A 21,088-nucleotide genomic window follows, 5' to 3' on the forward strand; every position below is an offset into this window, starting at 1 on the left:
CACTGTATTAGCATACCTTGAGCATTAGATTTTATTGACTCAGCAGAGCGGGAGGTTCTTCAGATCAGTCATTGAAGTCATTCCCAGGACATTTACTATGTTTATAAGGCAAAAATGGGTTATATGTAATTCAGCTGAAATGTCAGTAGTTTTCCAAAATAGATAACACAGCATATGTCTAGAGAGTTCTGTGCAATTTTTGCTGAGGCATTTGCTATTACTGTTTAGGTACAGACATATCCAATGCCAATATTAATATTTTGACATCTCAGGTTATTGTGATTTCTAATTAAATAAGAAAGGATTAAAAGACTGTAAATTATAATAATAATAGCCTTCTAACTACAGTTTTCAATGTAGTCAGCATTTTACAGTGGAGAATCTCCCCCACCATTGGCTCATGTTTGAGGCAAGACAAAAGATTCAGATGGTATTTCTTCTGGGGGAAGACAGATGCCATCCCTCTTTCAAAATTTATTATGGGAAAGCTCAGTAGATATGTAATGTTAAACCTTATTGGAAGCTCTGTGTGATTTTGGTTTTTGGTTAGTAACTGGGTGAGCTCGACTCTAATGTAAGTGCAATGTATATGTTTTTCTATTACAGAGCAGAATGACCTGGTGGGTGGGATTTTATACCTGAATGCCTTAAACCTACCTGCTAAAGACAGTTTGACTGAGGCATGTAAATTAAGCTTATGTTTTACAAAATAGGATACCAGAAAAGTATGCATCAGAGATATCTTTGGAGACATTTGTGTCTTGCCTCATGGCAAGATGGCAGCAAACAAATTTAGTAAATAAAATATGGGTAAGATGGTTATACTGCTAAAGGAGTGGGCATACTTGGGGTCTTTTAGGCTACTTTGGTATAGGAAACAACCAATAAAGTTCTGCAACCCAAATGGGTCTGTTGAAGGAGATGAGAAGACTTAAATTCTGAATTCCTCTGTTCTGTTCAAATAAAACTTAACAGCCATCTGACATCCACATTTTTGCCAAACACCCTCTAATTGTACATTAAGGTTGAGATAGGAGGGGAGAATCAATTTCTGAATCTGGGGGAAGACTGAATTCATCTAAGGCACAAAGGCTGGATACAAGTATAGCAATGGGGTCCAGCTACATTATATAGAATGCATTAACTTGACATTAGTGGAAAAGTAAAGGCATAACATAGATCTTTGATCCAATTAATATACTTACTGCCTTTATTCCTTGGTTTGGAAAGTCTGAGATGAATTTCTCAGTTTTGTGATCATACATGTTCTTAGATCAATTGTCAACCTCAGGAAGATTAACAGGATTTGTTCAAGCATTCCAGAATTAGGCTATATTTTCAGGATAGGTCTTTCAATTGAGCTAATCTATTGTGTTATGGTCTGGACATGTTCATTTATGGCAGTTATCTGTATGTGGTAGGGATTGATCCATTCCAGGAAAATCAACCCTCTTTGGTGTCAAGAATAGCACTGACATGCTATGAACTGGGTGATAGTGGGTTCTTTTTAAAATTATGATTATAAAGCCCAGTTCTTTCAAAATCTGCAAACATCTTTTTCCTGTTCAATCTAGGATGACTGAAGCAGTATATCCTATAGGCAGGAGTGCATGGGGATATGAGATTGGCTATACTGATTACCATCAATACCTCAAGAGCTGTTGAATGGAAGACAATGGGTACCTGAGAAATATCTAAATAAACCTCTTGTCTTTCTTGAGATATTCTGTATTGGATGTTTTCATCCCAAACCTTTAATATTTGATATGGTAATTTATACATTACATATCCAAGCTAAAAAAAAATTCAGGAATAATGAAGAATATGAAATACAGTTATCTTGAATGATCTCTTTTTCTGTATTGAGACAAGAACTTCATTTTGTCTTATGAAACTTATGGGAGGGCATATAATAACTTAGTGTATATGCACTGTTGAACTCTACCATGACATTTGTGACTCTCTTTAGATTATGTGTAGTTATATGGGTTCATTTTGTGGGCACATCCCGTTAGCCTCCCACCTATAGAGTTTTTGCCACTCCTCACAATCCTGATGGTTTTCCCATTCAATCCTAAATTGTTATAGGCTTCAGGCAAGAAGAGGCACAAAGTAGGCATGTGAGCAGCAAAGAAAATATCCACTAATGTGCGTCATAGGAATTCTTAAATTGGAAAAATTCTTAAATCCTACTTTGTGTTGGGGGTTTTACAGAATTTATTAACCTGAGGTAAATTTGCAAGTGTGAATTCTGGGACTGGCTATTGGTGGCTCATAGACTGTTCCCCTCCTTTCTCTCTGTTCTTTAATGGAATTATCTAAATTGCATAGAGACCAGGACAGCTTCCATTAGATGTTCAGCTCTTTCCCGTCTGATGGCAGCCCGAGCATCGACAACTGCAGTCAGGAATGGAATACGGGGATTGCTGCAGAACTTCTCCTCGCACCTTGAGTTGATTCGATTAGGAAGACTCTAGGACTTTTCCCATCCTTTTCGTCTCTTATGCATACAGGACAGATACTGAGATCATAGCCTTTCCTGGTAGTCTCTGGGAATAAATGCTGAGAGATTGGAAGTGATGGTTCCTCTAAAAAGGGTGAAGAGAAACAATACATAGCACGCTGGATTTTTTTTCGCTTTCCACTGCCCAGGCTACCTGGCTACCTAGAGATGGCAACAAATTCTGTAGCAGCTGTGCTGGTCACATGGTTTGTGGCTAGTAACTCAGCAATTATGGTGTTGAAGAGATTATGGAAATAAAGGTGAAGCGAGTGTTAGCATGTAAATACATACTAACTTTATGGCCCAGACCCAGCTTTGAAGGAATTCTGATGTATCTCCAGGCTGGACATTAGGAGTTCCTGCTGATATGCTTTGTGGGCATATCAGTCTGGAAAAGGAGGAAAATTAGGACAAGGGAAGAAACAGTCTGAAAATAAAAGATGTCCTGGACAGAGCTGATGGGCATAAATGCTCTGGGGAAAATAGCAGAACCAAATCTGGGGATGGTGCTTTTAGAAACATTAGTATTTTCTCGCCTTGCCTTGTAGAAAGGGAGATATCCTACTGTAGAATGTCTTGGCTCCATTTCATACAAATTATTTTAACACATCAATTTAGAATCATGAAACTGTTAAATTCTATTTCTTCACTCTGATCTTTTTTGTGCAGCAGTTTAGTCATACATCTTCATCTAATCCAGCTCCTGAGTTTGGACAACCCATAGTTTTAGAGAATGGAAAATGTTCATCACATAATACATCCCTCAGATCAAACCTGATGTTTGTCAAAGCCAAGATTTTTTCTAACATTAATCATTAATACTAAGACTCATCTGCTCTTTGAAGCAGATATCCAGGTAAATAATGGAGTAATAACACCCTTGTTTGTCTTCGGGGTTCTAACTCCAGAAAATGCAATCCATTATTGGCAATCATGGCAAATCCTTATTCAGTGTCATGAATGCAAGTAAAATGCATGTTTTGATGCTGAATCTTAAAAATCCATAGAAGAAAACCCTAGAAATTAATCTTACCAATTTGCTCACAGTCTTTCTCTCAACCCCAGATGTGACATAATTAGAGCTATTTCTATCTGTACCCTGATCAATTAGCCCTATATTACTGTTAGATAGAGTGGAACATTTAAGAGAACCATTTAAGCTGAAAATATAGTATATGCAATGCAGCAAATATTTCCATTCATCCTAAGGGGCTGTGCACATGAGTAACACATGACATTTATCCCATGTTCATAGAAAAAAAAAATCCAAAACAAAGCTTTATTTTCAAAGCTTTGCTAACCACTGACAAGGTGGTAACATACACAAGTTTCTAATTTGTTCTGGATAATAATCACCACCATGGTGTTTAGGATTGAAAAGAGGGAATTACACTGTAACACTGGATCAATAATATATATTGGAGTTGATAATCAATAATTGTATTTCCCTACTTGAGCCAGATGATCATTTAAAACTATAAATTAGAAGAGATTAGAGTGAAGAGAGAAATGACATTTAAAAAAAACTTAAAAAAAAATCTTTTGGAACAGTCTAAATTTAAACCCCTATAAAAGCTATATATTGGTGGGGGTTGATAAAATTCATTGTAAATGTTTGTGTAAAAAAGCAGGTATCTGTGCAAAAGAAATTGTGAATATAGAGATCACAGCACAAATTTCATATGGAGCAATGAGAAAACATATTTTCTGATCTCTAAGTAAATGTGCAGCTAAGAAAAATAAAAAAAACATGTCACAGAATGATATAATAAAACAGTGGAATTCTACCTCACCTTAGTATAATTAAGATATAATTAAGAAAGTTTTTTAAACTTCTATAAGCTAGGCAAGGGAAAAATAAATTAATGTAAAATGTGGGAGGTTGCTCTGGATATGACTTTGCAATCTGTGCTGGGCTTTTGCTTCCAGAAGTGGGTGAAAACCACCGTCCCTTTAAAATCTAACTTACTAACTACTAACTAACTTAGGGAATACTTAATGTCTCTTGCCTTGCTTGTCTTTCTGCCTCCCTGATCTTATCAACTGAACATTCTGAAATATTACCATTTCCAGGGTAGGTTTCAATTTCTTGTTAACAGGGTGTATTGAGACAATACTAAAATTGCCCTGATGTTTGAAATACATAGTCTTCAAATCTGAAGGCTGAGATGAGTGTGATTATAATGGGAGTTTGCAATCCAAACAACCAAAGAGCCTCATTGGGAAAGATCTAAACTCTAGGTCAACTGTCCTGCAAAAGAAAAAGAAACCTGTTATGTAAGTCATACTGTGTCAAATACTGGTACAGAAGGAAAAAAGCAGCACATCCAATAGTTTGAATGGCAAAAGCGAATGATAAATATTCACTAATAAGAAGTATGTATAAAAGCAGGATATTGGATATAACGGAAAGTATATAGTGACCTTTGGCAAGTGTTTTGGAGTTCCATTTGCATTATTTGTGAAGAGAATGTTGGAATGTTGCCAGATCATCCCCACAGCCCTTTGAAACCATGTCTGATACTAAAAATGGCTTCTGAAAATTGATTCCAGTGTTTTTTGAAACACTGAAACAGCTTTGAGCAAATCAAACCAAGTTCAGTAAATATATCGTTCAGTATTGAACTGGATGGACCTTGTGAATTTTTCCATCATGAGTTCTACTTACTTCTAAATAAAATGCAAACATCTGATGTAGTTTCTATAAATATCCAGCTATTTGAAAAAGAATTTTCCAAGTTCATCTAATAACGGAAGAGAGTATTTGTCACTGAAATTAGAATAACCTATTTTTATATACCATTTCTGATTTATGAGGCACCCATTCCTTTGGAAGTGATTATAATAGACAGAACTTCTCTCTCCTCCCCAGATTGCATTACTTTTTTAAAAAAATGTAGAATAATCTTTATAAAAGGGTTTTTGCTTTTATAACTTCAACCCATTTCACATCTGTTTTCAAAGCTTTATCTCCTAGTGGTATAATTATGCCTTTTTGAAAAGAAATATTAACTTGGCATGTATATTATATGTTCAGTCATTTCATACAGTTTCAGATTTAGACATCTAGTTTATATAAAAAAGAAGATACTGAGGAGAATAGGGGGGGAAAGATAGCAGGCCTGACATTACAGATTTCTAGCTTTATCATCACAACAATCTAGGAAGCCTCTGAGCCAAATATTATAAAAGAAGAGAAACTGCTGAACCTCCAAGATGAGCATGCTCAGTGTATGTGCCGGCACAGAAAACAAGGAAGTACAGAAGCGCAGGAATCTACATCTCACAATGGCTGCTGTTTTAACATTCCTTAACACACATATGATTTTTTTTCTTTTAAAATAAAAAATATACCCAAGGGCATTGTGTTTTCTTTTTGCTTTGTACATTTTCCTCCTACTGAACAGTATCTTCAAGGTTCAGTGCTCATGTTTGTTCCTCCTCAGTTATAAACCTCTCCTTCAATCCCAACATCATTTTTTTTTTGCTGCTTTCAGTGTCAAAAGAACAACTTCTCTCTCTCTTGGAAGCAACAGCAGTTCTTCTGATGTGCGAAGTGATTCAACCAACAACTCTTTTCTCCCACCCGCCACCCCATGATTTCTTCTGAGCCGGCTTTGTAGGAATGGTTTACAATTATAGCAATCCACCCACGGGGCGATGGGGGGGGGGGGGAAGGGGAAGAGGATAAAGTTCCCATAGATTTAGGTCCTCAGTTTCAGAGACCTTCAGTCTATTGGAATAAGTAAGTATGTATATACTAATGTGTGTGTGTGTGTGTGTGTGTGTGTGTGTGTAAGTGTGTCTTTTTATGTGGGATAAAAAAGGGGAACAATGTTTTGCACCAGCTTCCCCTGCTTTGTTTTCCAAAAGCCCTGGTGAAGGAGCACTGGCATCATTTTGTTGGCAGAGATACTGGTGTCCACTGTAACTTCTAGAAGGGTAATTTAAATACTCAGTTTGTTTTTCACAAGGTAGACTGGCTCTCACGTCATAGGATGATGCAACATCTGCAGAAACGCTGTCTGCTGCCCCCCACAGATGGTGGTGGAGTTACAGGTGCAAAGTAGGCGTGGACTTTAATATTGGGTAAGTGGGTCTGAAAAGACAAACACATTTTTTTCCCATTTAGAAAAACTTAAAAATACCAAAAACATGAACAAAGATTGTAAATTTAAAAAGTTGAACATGAAGTAATATTGGACCCTTTTTATGCAGAAAAAATATTTTGTAAGAGCCAGAAAGATATTTTAAGGAAAACCAACGGGTTGTTTCCAATCTTCCCCAGTTTAGTTTTATGCATATGTATTTTTTTTACTTCAATATTTTCTCTATTATCTGGTTGCTTCTGTAAAGAGAACTTCCCTTAATCTCACTTTCTGTAGATTTGTAAAAGACACTGATTCACAAATGAAAACGAAATTGAGGTGCAGGGACACAAACATGCATGACTGAAGGGCTATTTCATCATCAGGCCAAGATGTAACATTTGGGTCAGGCAATTAAGTTCTTAGGATGCTTGAACTGTGTAAATAATTATCTTATTTGAGCTCCTTTAAATAATGTGCAAGGCTGTGCAAGGGCTTTTCTGCACTGAGAAGGATCTGACTGGTGTCCATGAATATCACCATTCTCTCAAGAAAGCAGGGAAGGCCCTCAAACAGATCAAAGTATCTCAGATGAAGGAAGGAAGTAATGAGATAAATTACATTTTGGCTATCTATTAAAAGGATATATTTTTATAGAAAATTACCAATAGTCACTGGATCCTATGAATACTTAGTAAAGTTGGAAACTAATTTCAATCTCATTCTTAACCTACCCAGGTAACAAGTCTTAGATTTTGATTTACTATTGATTTGTCACATTTATGTCCTGTCTTTTATCTAAGCTGTTTACATGGAAGTCTGTTCTAATTTTATCTTATAATTATGACAGCCCTGCAAGAAAGATTGGACTGAGAGAATAACTGACTCCCAATTTCCAGTGCATTCTGTGGGTGAGTGGTGCCTTGAATCTATACCTTCCCAGTTGAAACTGAATACTAAGTCTAATATGCTGATATTATGCCATATGTTCTTACTTTCAGTTTGAAGAATATGTTCTAAGTAGTTGCAGCTATTGTTAGGATGAGAAAAGAGTTAAATAAGTACAGGAGCTAGAACTGTACGCACATCAATCTATCAAACAATGTAAATGTATTCTTACCCTGAGTCTCTTAATTCCAGCTCGGGTAATCTGTTGGCAGTCATACAATTCTATCCTTTCCAGGCTGTGGCAGCTCTTGAGGTGTTCCAGGGAGGCATCTGTGATCAAGGGGCAGTTATCCAGCTCAATGACCTCCAAACGATCATGGGCACAGGCACCATTGCCTAAATGGCGAATACCATCATCAGTAATCAGCTCACAGTGTGATAAACTCTGCCATTAAAAGAGAAAACAAAGCAACAGGTGGTAATCAAGGCTTGGCTATGCAGATTTTTTCAATCTAATTTACCAGACCCAGGCCTCAATTATCCTCTACAATCTGTTCTGCTGAAATTCTGCACAATCCTTCAGGTGAAAATACACAGGCCTCAGGGATCCTCTTTTCTTCAGATAAGAACCCCAATTCTATATATACTTTGGGTAACATGTCAATTCCTCTCTCTGCAATTTTTAAATTTGAATCATAAGTAAGTGATCTTAACAATCTCCAAAGTGATTGTGGATGGCTTATAAATGTTAAAACAATGGCAGTTTAATAAAACCAAATGCTTGATGTCATACACAATTCAATTCATAAATATATCATGTCTACATTGACTAGCACAGCTTGCCTAACTACAAGACTCAGACATCTGGGGGAATAGCTAAGTGTGTAACACATTAATCCTAATCTCCAGAAGAGTGTTCTATAGCAGGGGTATTCAAACTTGGTCCTTTTATGACTTGTGGACTTCAACTCCCAGAATTCCTCAACCAGGCCTTCCCTTTTCTCCTCTTCAGATTTCTGCAATGGCTAGTGTTTTTTTCAAGTTATTGTATACTTGGCCCTTTTATAATATATAAAAGCTGTTTAGGGTGACATTTAACAGGGCTGCAGTCCTATTCAGAGCATTTATGGAATATTGAGTTTTATCTGGTTGTATGTAAGGTATATTTTCAACTGTATAACTCAGCCTCTTAAAGGTGCTCTTCAACTAAGATATATAATAAAATATTCTCTTAGCCCTTTTGACTCATATTCTAACATTCTATAGTACAGATGAAAAAATGGGTTGGGTAAAATGTTAGCCTGCAAGAAAAATATTAACTCACCAAAACTTGGAGCAGTGGACAGTGTATGGAAAGCTGGATTAATGTGCTGTCTGTTATCTGGAAGAAAACAAAGACACGTTTGAAACTAAAACTCTGTATTGTACTGGCAAGGAGTTTCATGTGCATCATTTTGTGTTAGCGTTCTTCCAGACACAACATAAAGTTTGAAGAGGAGGGTTGCTAGGAGAAGTACTGATTCTTCTCTGGTCATTTCTACAATGAGGATTTTGGGTGGTGCCAAAACCCAAAATGTGAATTGCTTAATATAGAAAGCACTGTATTTCTTTTTCTGTTCCAAAAGTTTTATTAGTTTATAGTATACAATACAATGAAAATACAAAAGTAGATAGCGGAAAAGATAGGGAAGGGAAAAGGAAGTAGAGAAGTGAGGTAAGGGAGAGAAAAATTAAGAAGAGGCATTGACTTCCAACTTCTTTTGGTAAAGTAAAGTAGAATATCAACATCAAACTTCAACTTTTTACTTTTACAAAATAATATAAACTAGCCATTTCAATAACATCAAGTCTATCTAATTGGTAAAACCCAAAATCAAAATTTCATTTTTTCCACCTCAAGCACAAGCGGAAAGTACTGTATTTCTAAGCCAGTGGTTCTCAACCTGTGGGTCGGGACCCCATTTGGGGTCGATCGACCATTTCACGGGGGTCGCCAAGCAAGGCTGTCTGCCATTTTTTTTGTCTGCCATTTTTTCCCTTTTCCGGCGGGTGCCTTACCTCCCTTGGGCTGGGCCAGCTGGTGGTCGGCTTGCTCCGTCTCCGCCGCTTGCCAGCTATGCCTCGGCCGGCGCAGGGGGCGGAAACACGCATGTGCAGCGCTCCCGGGCAGGGAAAGTCCTTGACTTACGACCGGTTTAGTCCTTGACTTACGACCGGTTGGGGTCGCGGCATTAAAAAGGTTGAGAACCACTGTTCTAAGCCAATAATAATGCTATCCATAAATTAGATAAAATTTGTCTTTCAAATTCAAATTACACAGGATTTTTCTCAATAGGATTTAAAATTTGGGTCTCTTTACAATTAATAACTAAGAGGAACATTAATCTGAAGAAGACCTGAAAACTCACTTAATCACAAATTAATTAGTGCTGACAATTATGGAGGGATCTGATTAAAAGAAAAGAAGAAGCACAAGACCATGGAGAACTGAAATCAATCCTCTGAACTTTAAAAACTTTTTCTCTACTTTGTTCCTCTTATTCCCAGGATGATACTAAGGATTCTGGTAGATGACATACCAGTTGTTTCCCATCATGTAATCTAACCCTTTTCCTAGTTATTATGTCCGTGAATCTTCATAATATAATGGTATGCAACTAAACTGATTAATCTCCAAAGTAGCAGCAGAGCAGAACCTTTGATATATTCTCAAACTCTCTGGTAATGTGTAATAAAGAATGGAAATGGGATGTTAGGAAACTGCATTGACATTTTTCCTTGTTTGCTTAAAGCAGCCAATGAAGCACAGTGAGGAAGCTTTCTGCCTTATGTATTGCACACTTTGAAAGATGTTTATTGGACCACAAAAGAGAAAAGTGGAAGTGGATCAGCTGCTTCCCACTAGACTAGAGCAAGCGTGTCCAACCTGTGGCCCAATGGCTGTATGGGGCACTGGACAGCTCAGTAATGCAGCCCTGCAGGACCATAAACGTTTAACATTATTATGTGTATTTATATATGTTAACTATATTATATATTTATATGTGGCCGAAGACAATTCCTCTTCACTCTGTGCAGCCCAGGCAAGCCAAAAGATTGGATATGCCTGCACTTGTTCTAATTCTGAATTTCATTACAAAGTTAATAAATGTGATCCAGAGACTTATTTCAACTTGTGGCATTACAACCATGAATTACTTTCCTTAGGTAAATAACCCATTATATATTAGTAATACCCCATCTTCATCATTACAGAGTGGTCTCACAGCCAAATTATCACTCAAAAATATTTCTTGCTTCACTGCTTGCTATGATGCTTAAAAGCAAAATCAAGCATATTCTTGATAAATTATAATTTCTTTTTCATTACATAACTTTTAACTAAATAATCTAGAAAATAGGTTAAAAATAGTACAATTACCTGAACACATTCCTCCAAGTCCATTTTTTCAAGTTCATGACAATTCTGGAAAACATATAAATTAAAGATTAATTTGTTTTTGAAACATGTCCTGGTATTGCAGAATAGTTTCATTTGTTACTAGGAAATAATTTCAGTGTCAGCAATTGGAAAACTTACTTAAAAATAAGGATAAAAAAAAACAAGTTTGCCAGAGAACTCGATTACATGTAATGTATTAAAATTGTTTTAGGGCAAGTTAATTTTGTTCAGAAATAAATATGGAAATATATTGCTCCCCCCCTTTCTGACTTGATTCTAAAAAAACATCAAAGTTTGCAGTCGCAATTTTACTTAAATGTCTGTCAAAGCAATTTGTTCTTATTCCATGAACTGAGTTTTATTTTTAGCACTAGATGGTATCTAACTAATCAAATGTACTTCAAATGGGTTACATTAATGAGGCATAGGTATCTGTGCATTATGGCCTTAGACCAGTCACTGATCTCCATGTTATTACATTTCAATTCCTATCATATTCAACCACTGTGACCAGAGGTCAAGTATGGGCATGGTATTTCAAGAACAATGGGGCCCAAGATTGGAAAACGCTAGTTATAAAATACAAGAGTAAAAAAATAAAAAATTAGAGGAAAAGGTTTTGTAATGTTTGCACTAAATTTAGACTGATGGATAAAGCACCACCAATAAAAAATATTAATTTGCTGCATCATCTATTCCAGGGCTTTTCAACCTTTTCACCCATTGTACCACTTTTAGGATATGGCATCATCCGAGTACCACCAGTCGCCTAGCAAGGTGTCAAAAACTTGATGACCCCCCCAAAAAAGGAAAAAAGTGATAAAGTACAGGTAGTCCTCGACTTACAACAATTCGCTTAGTGACTGTTCGAAGTTACAATGGCACTGAAAAAAGTGCCCCCCAAGCCACAGCCGAGCAAGATACCTGCCAGCCAGCCCGGCCATGCTCTTCCTCCTGTCCGAGGTTTTCATTGTTGTGAGCATTTCTGTTGAGGATTGGCAGCAGGGGTGGGGGGGGGTGTTTGGTTTTTATTCCCCCCGTCTGCTGGGTGGTTGCAGCAGGTTTTGGTCACTTCACATGACCCTGGGACACTGTGACTGTCATAAATATGAATCAGTTGCCAAGCATCTGAATGTAAATCACAAGACCCTGGAGATGCTGCAACATTCCAGCTGATCGGCACTTCTTCTCGGCTCAGCAGAAGTGCCAGGATCAGTGCTGCTTTCCAGCTGATTGGTGCTTCTTCAGGGCTCAGCAGAAGCACCAGGATCAGCGCCGAGCTCCAGCTAGACCCTGGCGCTGATCCTGGCGCTTCCGCTGAGCCCTGACAGCCCTGCAGCTCCAGCCATCTCTCGCTCAGGCTTGTGTGGTGCTGCCACTGGTTCAGCTTATTCCCCTCCCCCGCTACCACTTTTCTAGGATGCTCGCGTACCACCTGCCAGGCGCCAATGTACCACAGGTGGTACCCGTACCACTGGTTGAAAAGCCCTGATCTATTCAACCACATCAAGCACCTGTAACACTATTAAATTAGAATCATCTTAAAAATGCTTGGAAACACATATTCTGTTGAGCTCAAAATTCTGGTTCTTTTCAGATCTTTCATGTTCATACAAAAAAGCAGGCATAGGATATATTATTTGAAAAGATATGGACTGGAAAAAACCAATGAGCTCCCATATCTCAGCATGTTAGTTTTTTCCTGCACCTTGGATTCACTTCTAGACTCAAAAAGAGAAGACTGACTAGATTAATTAAATGTTGGTAATAAAGCATGAATGGGGGAAAACTCTATGTTCATTCATTCTCGTGGGTTGTTTTTTTGTTTTGTTTTTTTGAGACATCATGTCCTGCTTTTGATATATTTCAGGAAAGGCAACATAATGATATTCTCTTCTTATCAAGTTTGATCTTTAATTTGCTTCCCTTTCTTCTTTGTTATTAGGACTAATCCTACCATTTAGGCTCAAGACCTACTAATATTACTGATTTGGATATGTGAAACTCTATCTGTTTTTTTCTCCCATCCTTAAAGCTCCAGTGCAGCACCAACAGCATAACGGCTCCCAAGGAAATACTGAAACAGGACCGGTCCGCTTATGAAGTACTGGCATAGATAGTAAACCAAAGCATTTACAGGTAGCCCTCCACTGAGCCACGACTGAGCCCAAAATTTCTAATGCTAAGTGAAACATTTGTCAAGTGAGTTTTGCCCCATTTCACGACCTTTCTTGTCCTAGTTGTTAAATAAATCACTGCAGTTATTAAGTTAGTAACATGGTTATTAAGTGAAACTGCCTTCCCTATTGACTTTGCTTATCAGATTACAAAAAGTGATCACATGACTTCACTGCAACTGTTATAAATATGAATCAGTTGCCAAGCATCTGAATTTTGATCATGTGATGGGGATGCTGTGATGGTTGTAAGTGTGAAAAATGGGCATGTCAGTTTTTTCAGTGCCGTTGTAACTTTGAATAGTCACTAAATGAACTGTTGTTAACTCAAGGACTAGCTGTAATGGAAAAGGCGGCCTTGACATAAAATGCTTACCCGAGCCAGAGTTGTGAAGCCCACATCTGTAAGCTGGGAACACCGAGCTACTTCCAATATCCTGCAGGGGAAAATAAATAAATAAACACACACAAACACATCAACAAACAGTTTTTAGTATTTAAAACCTACTTCTGAAATCTCAGAAAGCCAATATGAACTAAGGAATACTTTTTAAATCCCTTATTCCAAAATAGGTGAGAGATGTTGAATTCTTCCTACTCCCATTTCATGGGATTTTAGATATCAACAATCCTATCAAGAAAATCAAACACTAATAGAAGAAAGAAATATATAAATTTCAGAAACAACTTGTTCCTTCTTATGAGTTATTTCTAAATTTTAGTATGTTTACTATGTTTCCCAGCACTGATACTGAAGATTTTTCAGAAATAAAAATCTCCATTCCTGCTTGCCTTTCTTAGCTAAGGAAACACCTTTTAGCTGAGTCCTTTTGTCATCTATCTCCTCCCTTCACCAACATATATCACTGCCCTGTCTTTGATTCCCAACAATGCTTCATAGAACTGTTTTAGGGCAAGTTAATTTTGTTCAGGTTCTCAAACTGATCTAATCAAAATTATCTTAATAATCAATTTATGGAAGAATCACACTGTTGTTTCTGAATGATAAGTTAGCTTTCGAAAGGGAGGTGGACACTGTTCATAATAGTATAATGAAACTATTCTACATAGTGATGTTTTATTCTTTCTCCACAAAGATATGGAATATATTCTAAACATATTAACATCCTTACATGCTCCTACATTGTCCTGTGGAGGAAGAACTGGTTACTTACCTGCAACTGTAGTTTTTCAAACAGTCTTATGATTTGATGTACATGGGTTGTGTGCATCCACAGAGCCCCATTCAGAGCCTTCCAGATCTTACAAACATCTTTTGAAAGGAGCCCCATCCTCATATGTACTATATGACTATGCACTGTTCTCACTGAACCCCCTCAATTCCTAAGACTGATACAAAAGACTTGAAGAAAAATTAAGGTTACTGGAGATGAAGCCAGGTAATAAGTTGCATTGTGTAAATTTGCAGAGGACTACTGTAAGAACTGCAGTTACAGATAAGTAAGCAGTGCTTTATTATAATGATTTCTCTCATTCACATTTGTGCATCTAAAAGCTTCTTATTTAGAAGAAGTCTGGATGACATAAGGTTATCAAAGCAAGGAAAGCCCTTCCAAGGATTGCATCTCACTGTTAAGTTTGAGTCTGTTTTTATGTTGAATGAAGGTGGAGGCCTGAGATCAAGGAGCTGCCCACATACAAGGGCAATTTGGAAATAAGCATCCGTTTGGTTATCAATGACAGACAACCGCAGACATAGAACTTTTATTATACACATTGAAAAACTACAACATTATGTTACTTTTTGACATAATCACCATTCAAATTGAGGCACTTGTCATAACTTACTACAAGGTTTGAAATTCCTTAGTAGTTGCTCAGCGCCAAATCTGGGCTATGGGGGGGGGGGTGATCAAAAACATCCCAGCGAAACTGCTTCAAAAGGTCTTGGGTGTATCCAGCGGTATGTGGGCGAGCATTATTGTGAACCAACACATTGGAAGTGGTGCCATAGAAAATCCCGCCAAATGTGAGGACGCCAAAGGTATACTGCTAGTGAAGTTCATGGAGTGTGGTTTGACCATCAGTTCAGAAATCTATTGTGAAACATTATGAAAACTCAGACGAGCCATCCATAATAAGTGTCGGGGCATGCTGACTTCCGGTGTGGTGTTGGTTCATGATAATGCTCGCCCGCACACCAGTAGACCGCACCCAAGAACTTTTGAAGCAGTTCCATTGGGATGTTTTTGATCACCCCCCTAACAGCCCAGATTTGGCATCGAGCGATTACTACTAAGGAATTTCAAACCTTGTAAGACATTATGACAAGTGCCTCAATTTGAATGGCGATTATGTCGAAAAGTAATGCAATGTTGTAATTTTCTAATGTGTATAATAAAAATTCTGTATCTGCAAGTGTCTGTCATTGATAACCAAACAGAGGTTTATTTCCAAATTGCCTTTGTAGCTTCATTAAGGTAATGCTCCAGTCTAGGGAAATGTTGCCAGTTCTGCTGTCACTCTTGATAAGAGTACAAACTGCAAGAGGCAAAGCTGATATCTAATAACAAGCTTACATGATTGCTACTATCTATTAGGAGAATATTGTGAGGAAAGCTCTTCCCTTTAAATAGGCATTATAAGGCCAGGAATGAACTTTATTACACAGTGAAACAAGCATTTGGTTCAGGTAAAAAGTACAAAATGAAAAATGAAGCAGTGTTTTTACTGGTATTTAGAGCTAGGGAAAAAAAGGCGAGCAATAAAAATTCCAATGTTAAGTGGAACACTGAGGCTGATTTTGAAAGAAAAGAAAAATAATGGAAAAAAAATCTATTCTTGATAACTGAATGTCTCAGCAATCAAAAAAAGCTATTTTCAAGAAAATGAGATTAAATGGAAGAGTAATCATGGGTCAAAGAATATAACATAGGGAGGAGGCAGAACTGTATTAGGCCTTCCAAGAAATGCTTTATAAGTGGCTAGAAAATAAGCATTTTCCAATAAAAAGAAAAAAGGAGGAGATGGCCATAAGATACACTGTTATTGAACAGAAAATAAAGCCTCATTGCTTCAAATGAAGGGAAAAGATTGAAACACGATGGATCTGATATTGTCAGGGACTGAATCCTTCTCAGCAGAGGATTTCCATTTAAGTGCAAAGGAAGCCCATTTGTGTGGGCTGTTTGGTGCTGATGTATGAGAAAGCCACAGGAAGGGGATGAAGGGAGACTGTAAAACTTTCTCCCTTTACTATTTCATCTATGCCACAACTCTTCCAATTGACTATCAATTAACACAAAATGTTAGAATCTTCCCAATTCTCTAAGATGCCCTGTCTCATGAACAATTCTCTGAGTTCATCCTTTTCAAACTGGTCAATTAAAGTAAGATCATTCTATCCCACATCTCTAGTACGTGTTTCCCTGAAAATAAGAACCAGTCTTATTTTTATTTTATTTTTTTGCCTCCAAAAGAGGCACCAGGTCTTATTTTCGGGGGATGTCTTTTCCATGCTCTCACCTTGCTGTGGCGGCACCGACAGCCCCGTCCAGCCGGCCCACTTCTTCTGCGACCAAAGGAAATGCATGTGCAGCTGAGAATGGAGCTCCGGCCTGCATTTTGCTATCAGAGGCCTTCCAGAAAGGCCTTTGTAGCCGAGAAACAAACTACGGATTCCATAACTTGGTTCTCGGCTGCAGAGGCCTTTCCGGAAGGCCTCTGATGGGAAAATACAGGCTGGAGCTCCATTCTCAGCTGCAGACGCATTTCCTTCGGCCGCAGAAGTGGGCTGGCTGGGCGAGGCAAGTGTCGATTCATGGGAGGCCTGGCTGCAATGGTAAGCGGGTGTGGGGTGCATGGGGCAGCTCCATCCCTACCCTAGCTTGATTTTTAGGCATGCGCCTCACCCCAAAACTAGGGCTTATTTTTGGGGTAGGGCTTGTATTAGGCCCACCCACCCCAAAATCAAGCTAGGGCTTATTTTCGGGGTTGGTCTTACTTTCGGGGAAACACTATATATAACTAAAAATCTCATACTCACACACAAAAACCTACAGTTGCTCCATTATTCTTGAAAACCTCTTTATGAAGTTTGTTACTTGAAAGGGTGCCTCAAGTATCCTGGACCCATGCTATGAAGGGCTTTAAAGGTGATTACCAACACTTTGAATTACACCTGGAAGCAGACCGGCAACCAGTGCAACCCACAGAGCAGTGTTGTTACCTGGACCACTCTTGGGGCCCAAAAATGATGGTACAGCTACACTCTGTACCAGCTGTAGCTTCTGAATGCTCTTCAAGGCTAGTCCCTGGTACAGCATATTGCAGTAGTCCAAATGCAAGATGATTAGGGCTTGAATGACTGAGTGCAGGGACTCCTGATCTAGGAGAAGCCGTAACTGCAACCTGCTCTTCAACGAGTTGAGAGTTCAGGAAAATGCCCAAATTGTGGACTAGATCTGTCTGGGGCATTGCCACGCCATCCAGAACTAAAGATGTCAAAGTCCTGGATCTTGGAGCTCCATGCACCCAAAGCCATTCAAGCTTGCCAGGGTTCAGTCAAAGCTTGCTGTTCCCCATCCAGGCCTTCATAGCCTCCAGGCACTGTGAGAGAGCAGAAACAGCATCGTTTGGGTCACCAGGGATAGAAATACAGAACTGAATATCATCAGCATGCTGAAAACACTTCAACTCATGGTGATGGATGGTCTCATTCAGCCACTTCATGTAGATGTTAGAAAGGAGTGGAGAGAATACTGAGTCCTGTGGTATGCCACAAGAGTGGCCATGGGCTGTATCTCTCACTTCCTATTAACACCAATTTCGATCAGCCTTGAATAAAGAAGCTGAACCAATGCAATATTGTGCTGTCCAGCTTCAATCCAGGCCCAAAAGGATACCCATGTTGATGGTACTGAAGGCTGCTGAGAGGTCAAAGAGAGAAGATGGTTGCATTATCCCATCCTGCTCTTGCCAGAGATTATCAAGAAGCTCGACCAATGCTATTTTTGTACCATAACTGAAAGGGGTCCAGATAATCAGTTTCATCCAGGACCCTCTGAAACTGCCACGCAACCACATTTTCCATTACCTTCCCTAAGAAAGGAAGATTGGAAACAGGATGAAAATTGTCCAAGAAGGTAGGATCAAATGATATTTTTTAAAGCAAAGGTCCTCAACCTTTTGGGGACCAGGGACTGGTTCCTTGGAGAAAGGTTTTTCCACGGACCAGAGTGTGCATGGTTTTGTGTGCTGCCTGCATCCCACGGATAGGGCTTGGGTTGGGGACCCCTGTTTTAAAGGATTCATTGTATACAAGGACTGCTATTGGTTCAAAACGACTGACTTCTTCTGACTGTTGTGGTAACTATTCGCATCTTACATCATTTGAAGTTTAAACATGGTGATTTCCATAGCTTATTGGAAAATTAATTTACCTTTTTCATGATTTGTGTTAGGTGGCAATTAGGTATTTGTGTATTTAATATGCCTGTCCTGGGAAACTCTAACTTATTTTGAGCTCAAAATGTTCGCAAAATACTTGAAATAGCTAGTTACACACTTGAAACCCATGTTTTGTACTCAAAACTGGGGGGGAGGTCAAAGCTGAAATGGTTCAATTTAAAAACATTTTATATACTCTTAATCCTGGTGAATATTTCTAACCCTGATGAATCCTAAGAAGTTTTGAAGAATTGAGATTAAAGAAAATATAAATAAAAGTTAAAATATTTCAATAATGCTGAAATATGATTGGCTCAAAGAAGAAATGCAATACAGTGATAGTCAAAACTGAAGGGATTCAGCAGGAGCTGGGCCTAGCTACAAAATAAGCATGAGGATAGAGTACCCATCAAACAGTTCTGTAAGTTCTAAAAGACTCCGAACAGGCACATAGTCCATATGTGTGAATCTTAGAGATCACAAACAAAAAGTCTACTTACCTAAGTTTTGGACAATTTTGCCCTAACGCATTCAAGATGGCATCAGTGATGTTGGAACAGCCAGAAGCACATAGAGATTGCAACTTGTGGCATCCTCTACATATTGTAATGAGGCCATCATCTGTTATTTGCTAGAAAAGGAAAGAAAGTCAATCATTCATAGCGAGAAGCATGAATGGGATGATGCTGTGTCCAATTTGCTCTGCAAATTCTAAAATTAAATGTTAAAAACTATTTGCTGGTGAAACAGTTGGATGAGTGACTTACAAAAAACCAGAATGCCAGAATGCCAAATGCATACAATCACCCCAAACCATTTCCTTTTTTGGACAAATGTTCCATTTTTGGCATCACCACAAACTGGTTCATGATATTTTCTTGGAAGAAAAAATGTACTTCCTTTTTCAGCTCTTTTTATACACACAGAAAAACAGACTGTATTTTTAACACATGTTGAAAATAAAAAGGAGACAAGACCAACAAAGCATGGCAGTTCAAAATAAAGTTTTTCCAGCGTGTTCTACAAACAAACTTTGAAAAAGTTCATACACAAGGCAAATGAAAACCAGATGGATTTACCAGACTAAATGCTAATATTACAATGGTTTTGGAAGATTTTTCAAGATATTAAAGTGATATTCATTATATAGAAATGTGAAGAAATAGTTGCCAATTTGAGAATTTAGAAACATTTAGTCATTGGATGGAGTCAAGCAAAGTCTTCAGAGTTTGAGCATGGAATAGATTACTTTTGCTTTGTCATTATAGTGACATAGTGAATATAGTGGCCTTTGGATTGATTGTTCAGAGTTCAGAAACTAAGTTATAAAAGCATTTGAGCCAAAGAAGTATTTTAAAATCCCCCAATTCAAAATTCATGCTATACTAGGAACAATGACAACTGATAGAAGGGATTAGGCATGGAGTATCCATTTATGATTTTAAAACAAAAACTGCCAGAAAACAAATCTTACAAAAACTCTTATTTTTAAATGCGTTAGTAGGAAGAGGGTAAATGGAGGGATAGATGCAGTTTGAAATCAAGGCAGGTAAACAACTACAAGAGAAAGCTTAAAAAAAATCTGCCATTTCAAAATTGCACAAATGTATATGTGTGAACACATGCACAAATACACACATTTATTAATCAGTAGATTGCTGTGGAAGCCTTGATACCCAATAATTCTATTTAGATGTTGTTTCCACTCTTATTTTCTTGTGTAATGAGAAAAGCAGGTAAAGCACCAAGGGATTCAGAAAGTGCAGCATGAATCCTTAACCCTGGGAATTTTATTTGGCTTGTTTGAAATTTGGAGAACACGTTTTTGTGAAAAATGGCTTCTAGGGGAATTTGTCCATTCACAGAGTAGCTGCCTTGGAGAATTTAATCAATTAAAAAGATAAGAGTTATCAGTCAGATATCTGCTACCCCATTTTTATTTTACAATCTACCTTTATTCTTTTTCTGGTCAATAGATAAATTTGGAAACAAACTAGCAGACTTCAATCATTTATCATATTTATGGGACCGCTGATGGCTTGGAACCAATATAATGCTTTTATATGCCACTCTCCCTCACCCCCTTATACATATGTATACACATATGTATAAAATGGTCATATGGATCAGAAAACTAGAAGGGTCTCATAAGAAAAATTGAAATCGAGAGATAGTGCCAGTGTTAACCAGGCTTCCTGACCATGCAGAAGATTGGACGATTAAGTAATCTCCGTCTTGCTCCTAAATCTACTGTGTTTAAAGCTTGATGTATTTTTTTTCCTTAGTAAATTATTAGAATCTGAAGGCACAAAGTTCAAAACAATAAAAAAGTGGCAGAAAAAATTACATCTGTTCTAATTGTGATAAGAAAGTCAACTGCCTATCCTCCTAATGTGTAAGTTAACATCATGGAATGTAGGGGGACTCAATGTTCCCCATAAAAGACGCAAGATTTTTCATTACTTAAGACATTTTAATAATGACATTATATGTTTACAAGAGACTCATATTGTGGCTAAAGATCAAAAACTATTATTGAACTCTAAGTTTGGAGAGCTGTTTGCTGCACCTGCCTTAAAAA

At 37.9% G+C, this 21,088-nt stretch overlaps 1 protein-coding gene across 1 annotated transcript in view; it reads right to left on the reverse strand.

The window, feature by feature from the left end:
* Positions 1-6,300: 6,300 nt before the first annotated feature.
* Positions 6,301-21,088, reverse strand: part of FBXL20 (F-box and leucine rich repeat protein 20) — a 61,308-nt gene continuing 46,520 nt past the window's right edge. The window contains exons 10-15 of the mRNA XM_015832252.1: positions 19,008-19,138; positions 13,475-13,535; positions 10,901-10,945; positions 8,804-8,860; positions 7,712-7,924; positions 6,301-6,602 (exon numbers count right to left, since the gene is read on the reverse strand). Coding sequence (XP_015687738.1) covers positions 6,495-6,602; positions 7,712-7,924; positions 8,804-8,860; positions 10,901-10,945; positions 13,475-13,535; positions 19,008-19,138 — 615 coding nt within the window. The 3' untranslated portion in view covers positions 6,301-6,494. The remainder of the gene's footprint in view (positions 6,603-7,711; positions 7,925-8,803; positions 8,861-10,900; positions 10,946-13,474; positions 13,536-19,007; positions 19,139-21,088) is intronic.

Source organism: Protobothrops mucrosquamatus, unplaced genomic scaffold, assembly GCF_001527695.2.
Source record: "Protobothrops mucrosquamatus isolate PMUCROS unplaced genomic scaffold, P.Mucros_1.0 scaffold1, whole genome shotgun sequence".
Taxonomy (NCBI): Eukaryota; Metazoa; Chordata; class Lepidosauria; order Squamata; family Viperidae; genus Protobothrops; species Protobothrops mucrosquamatus.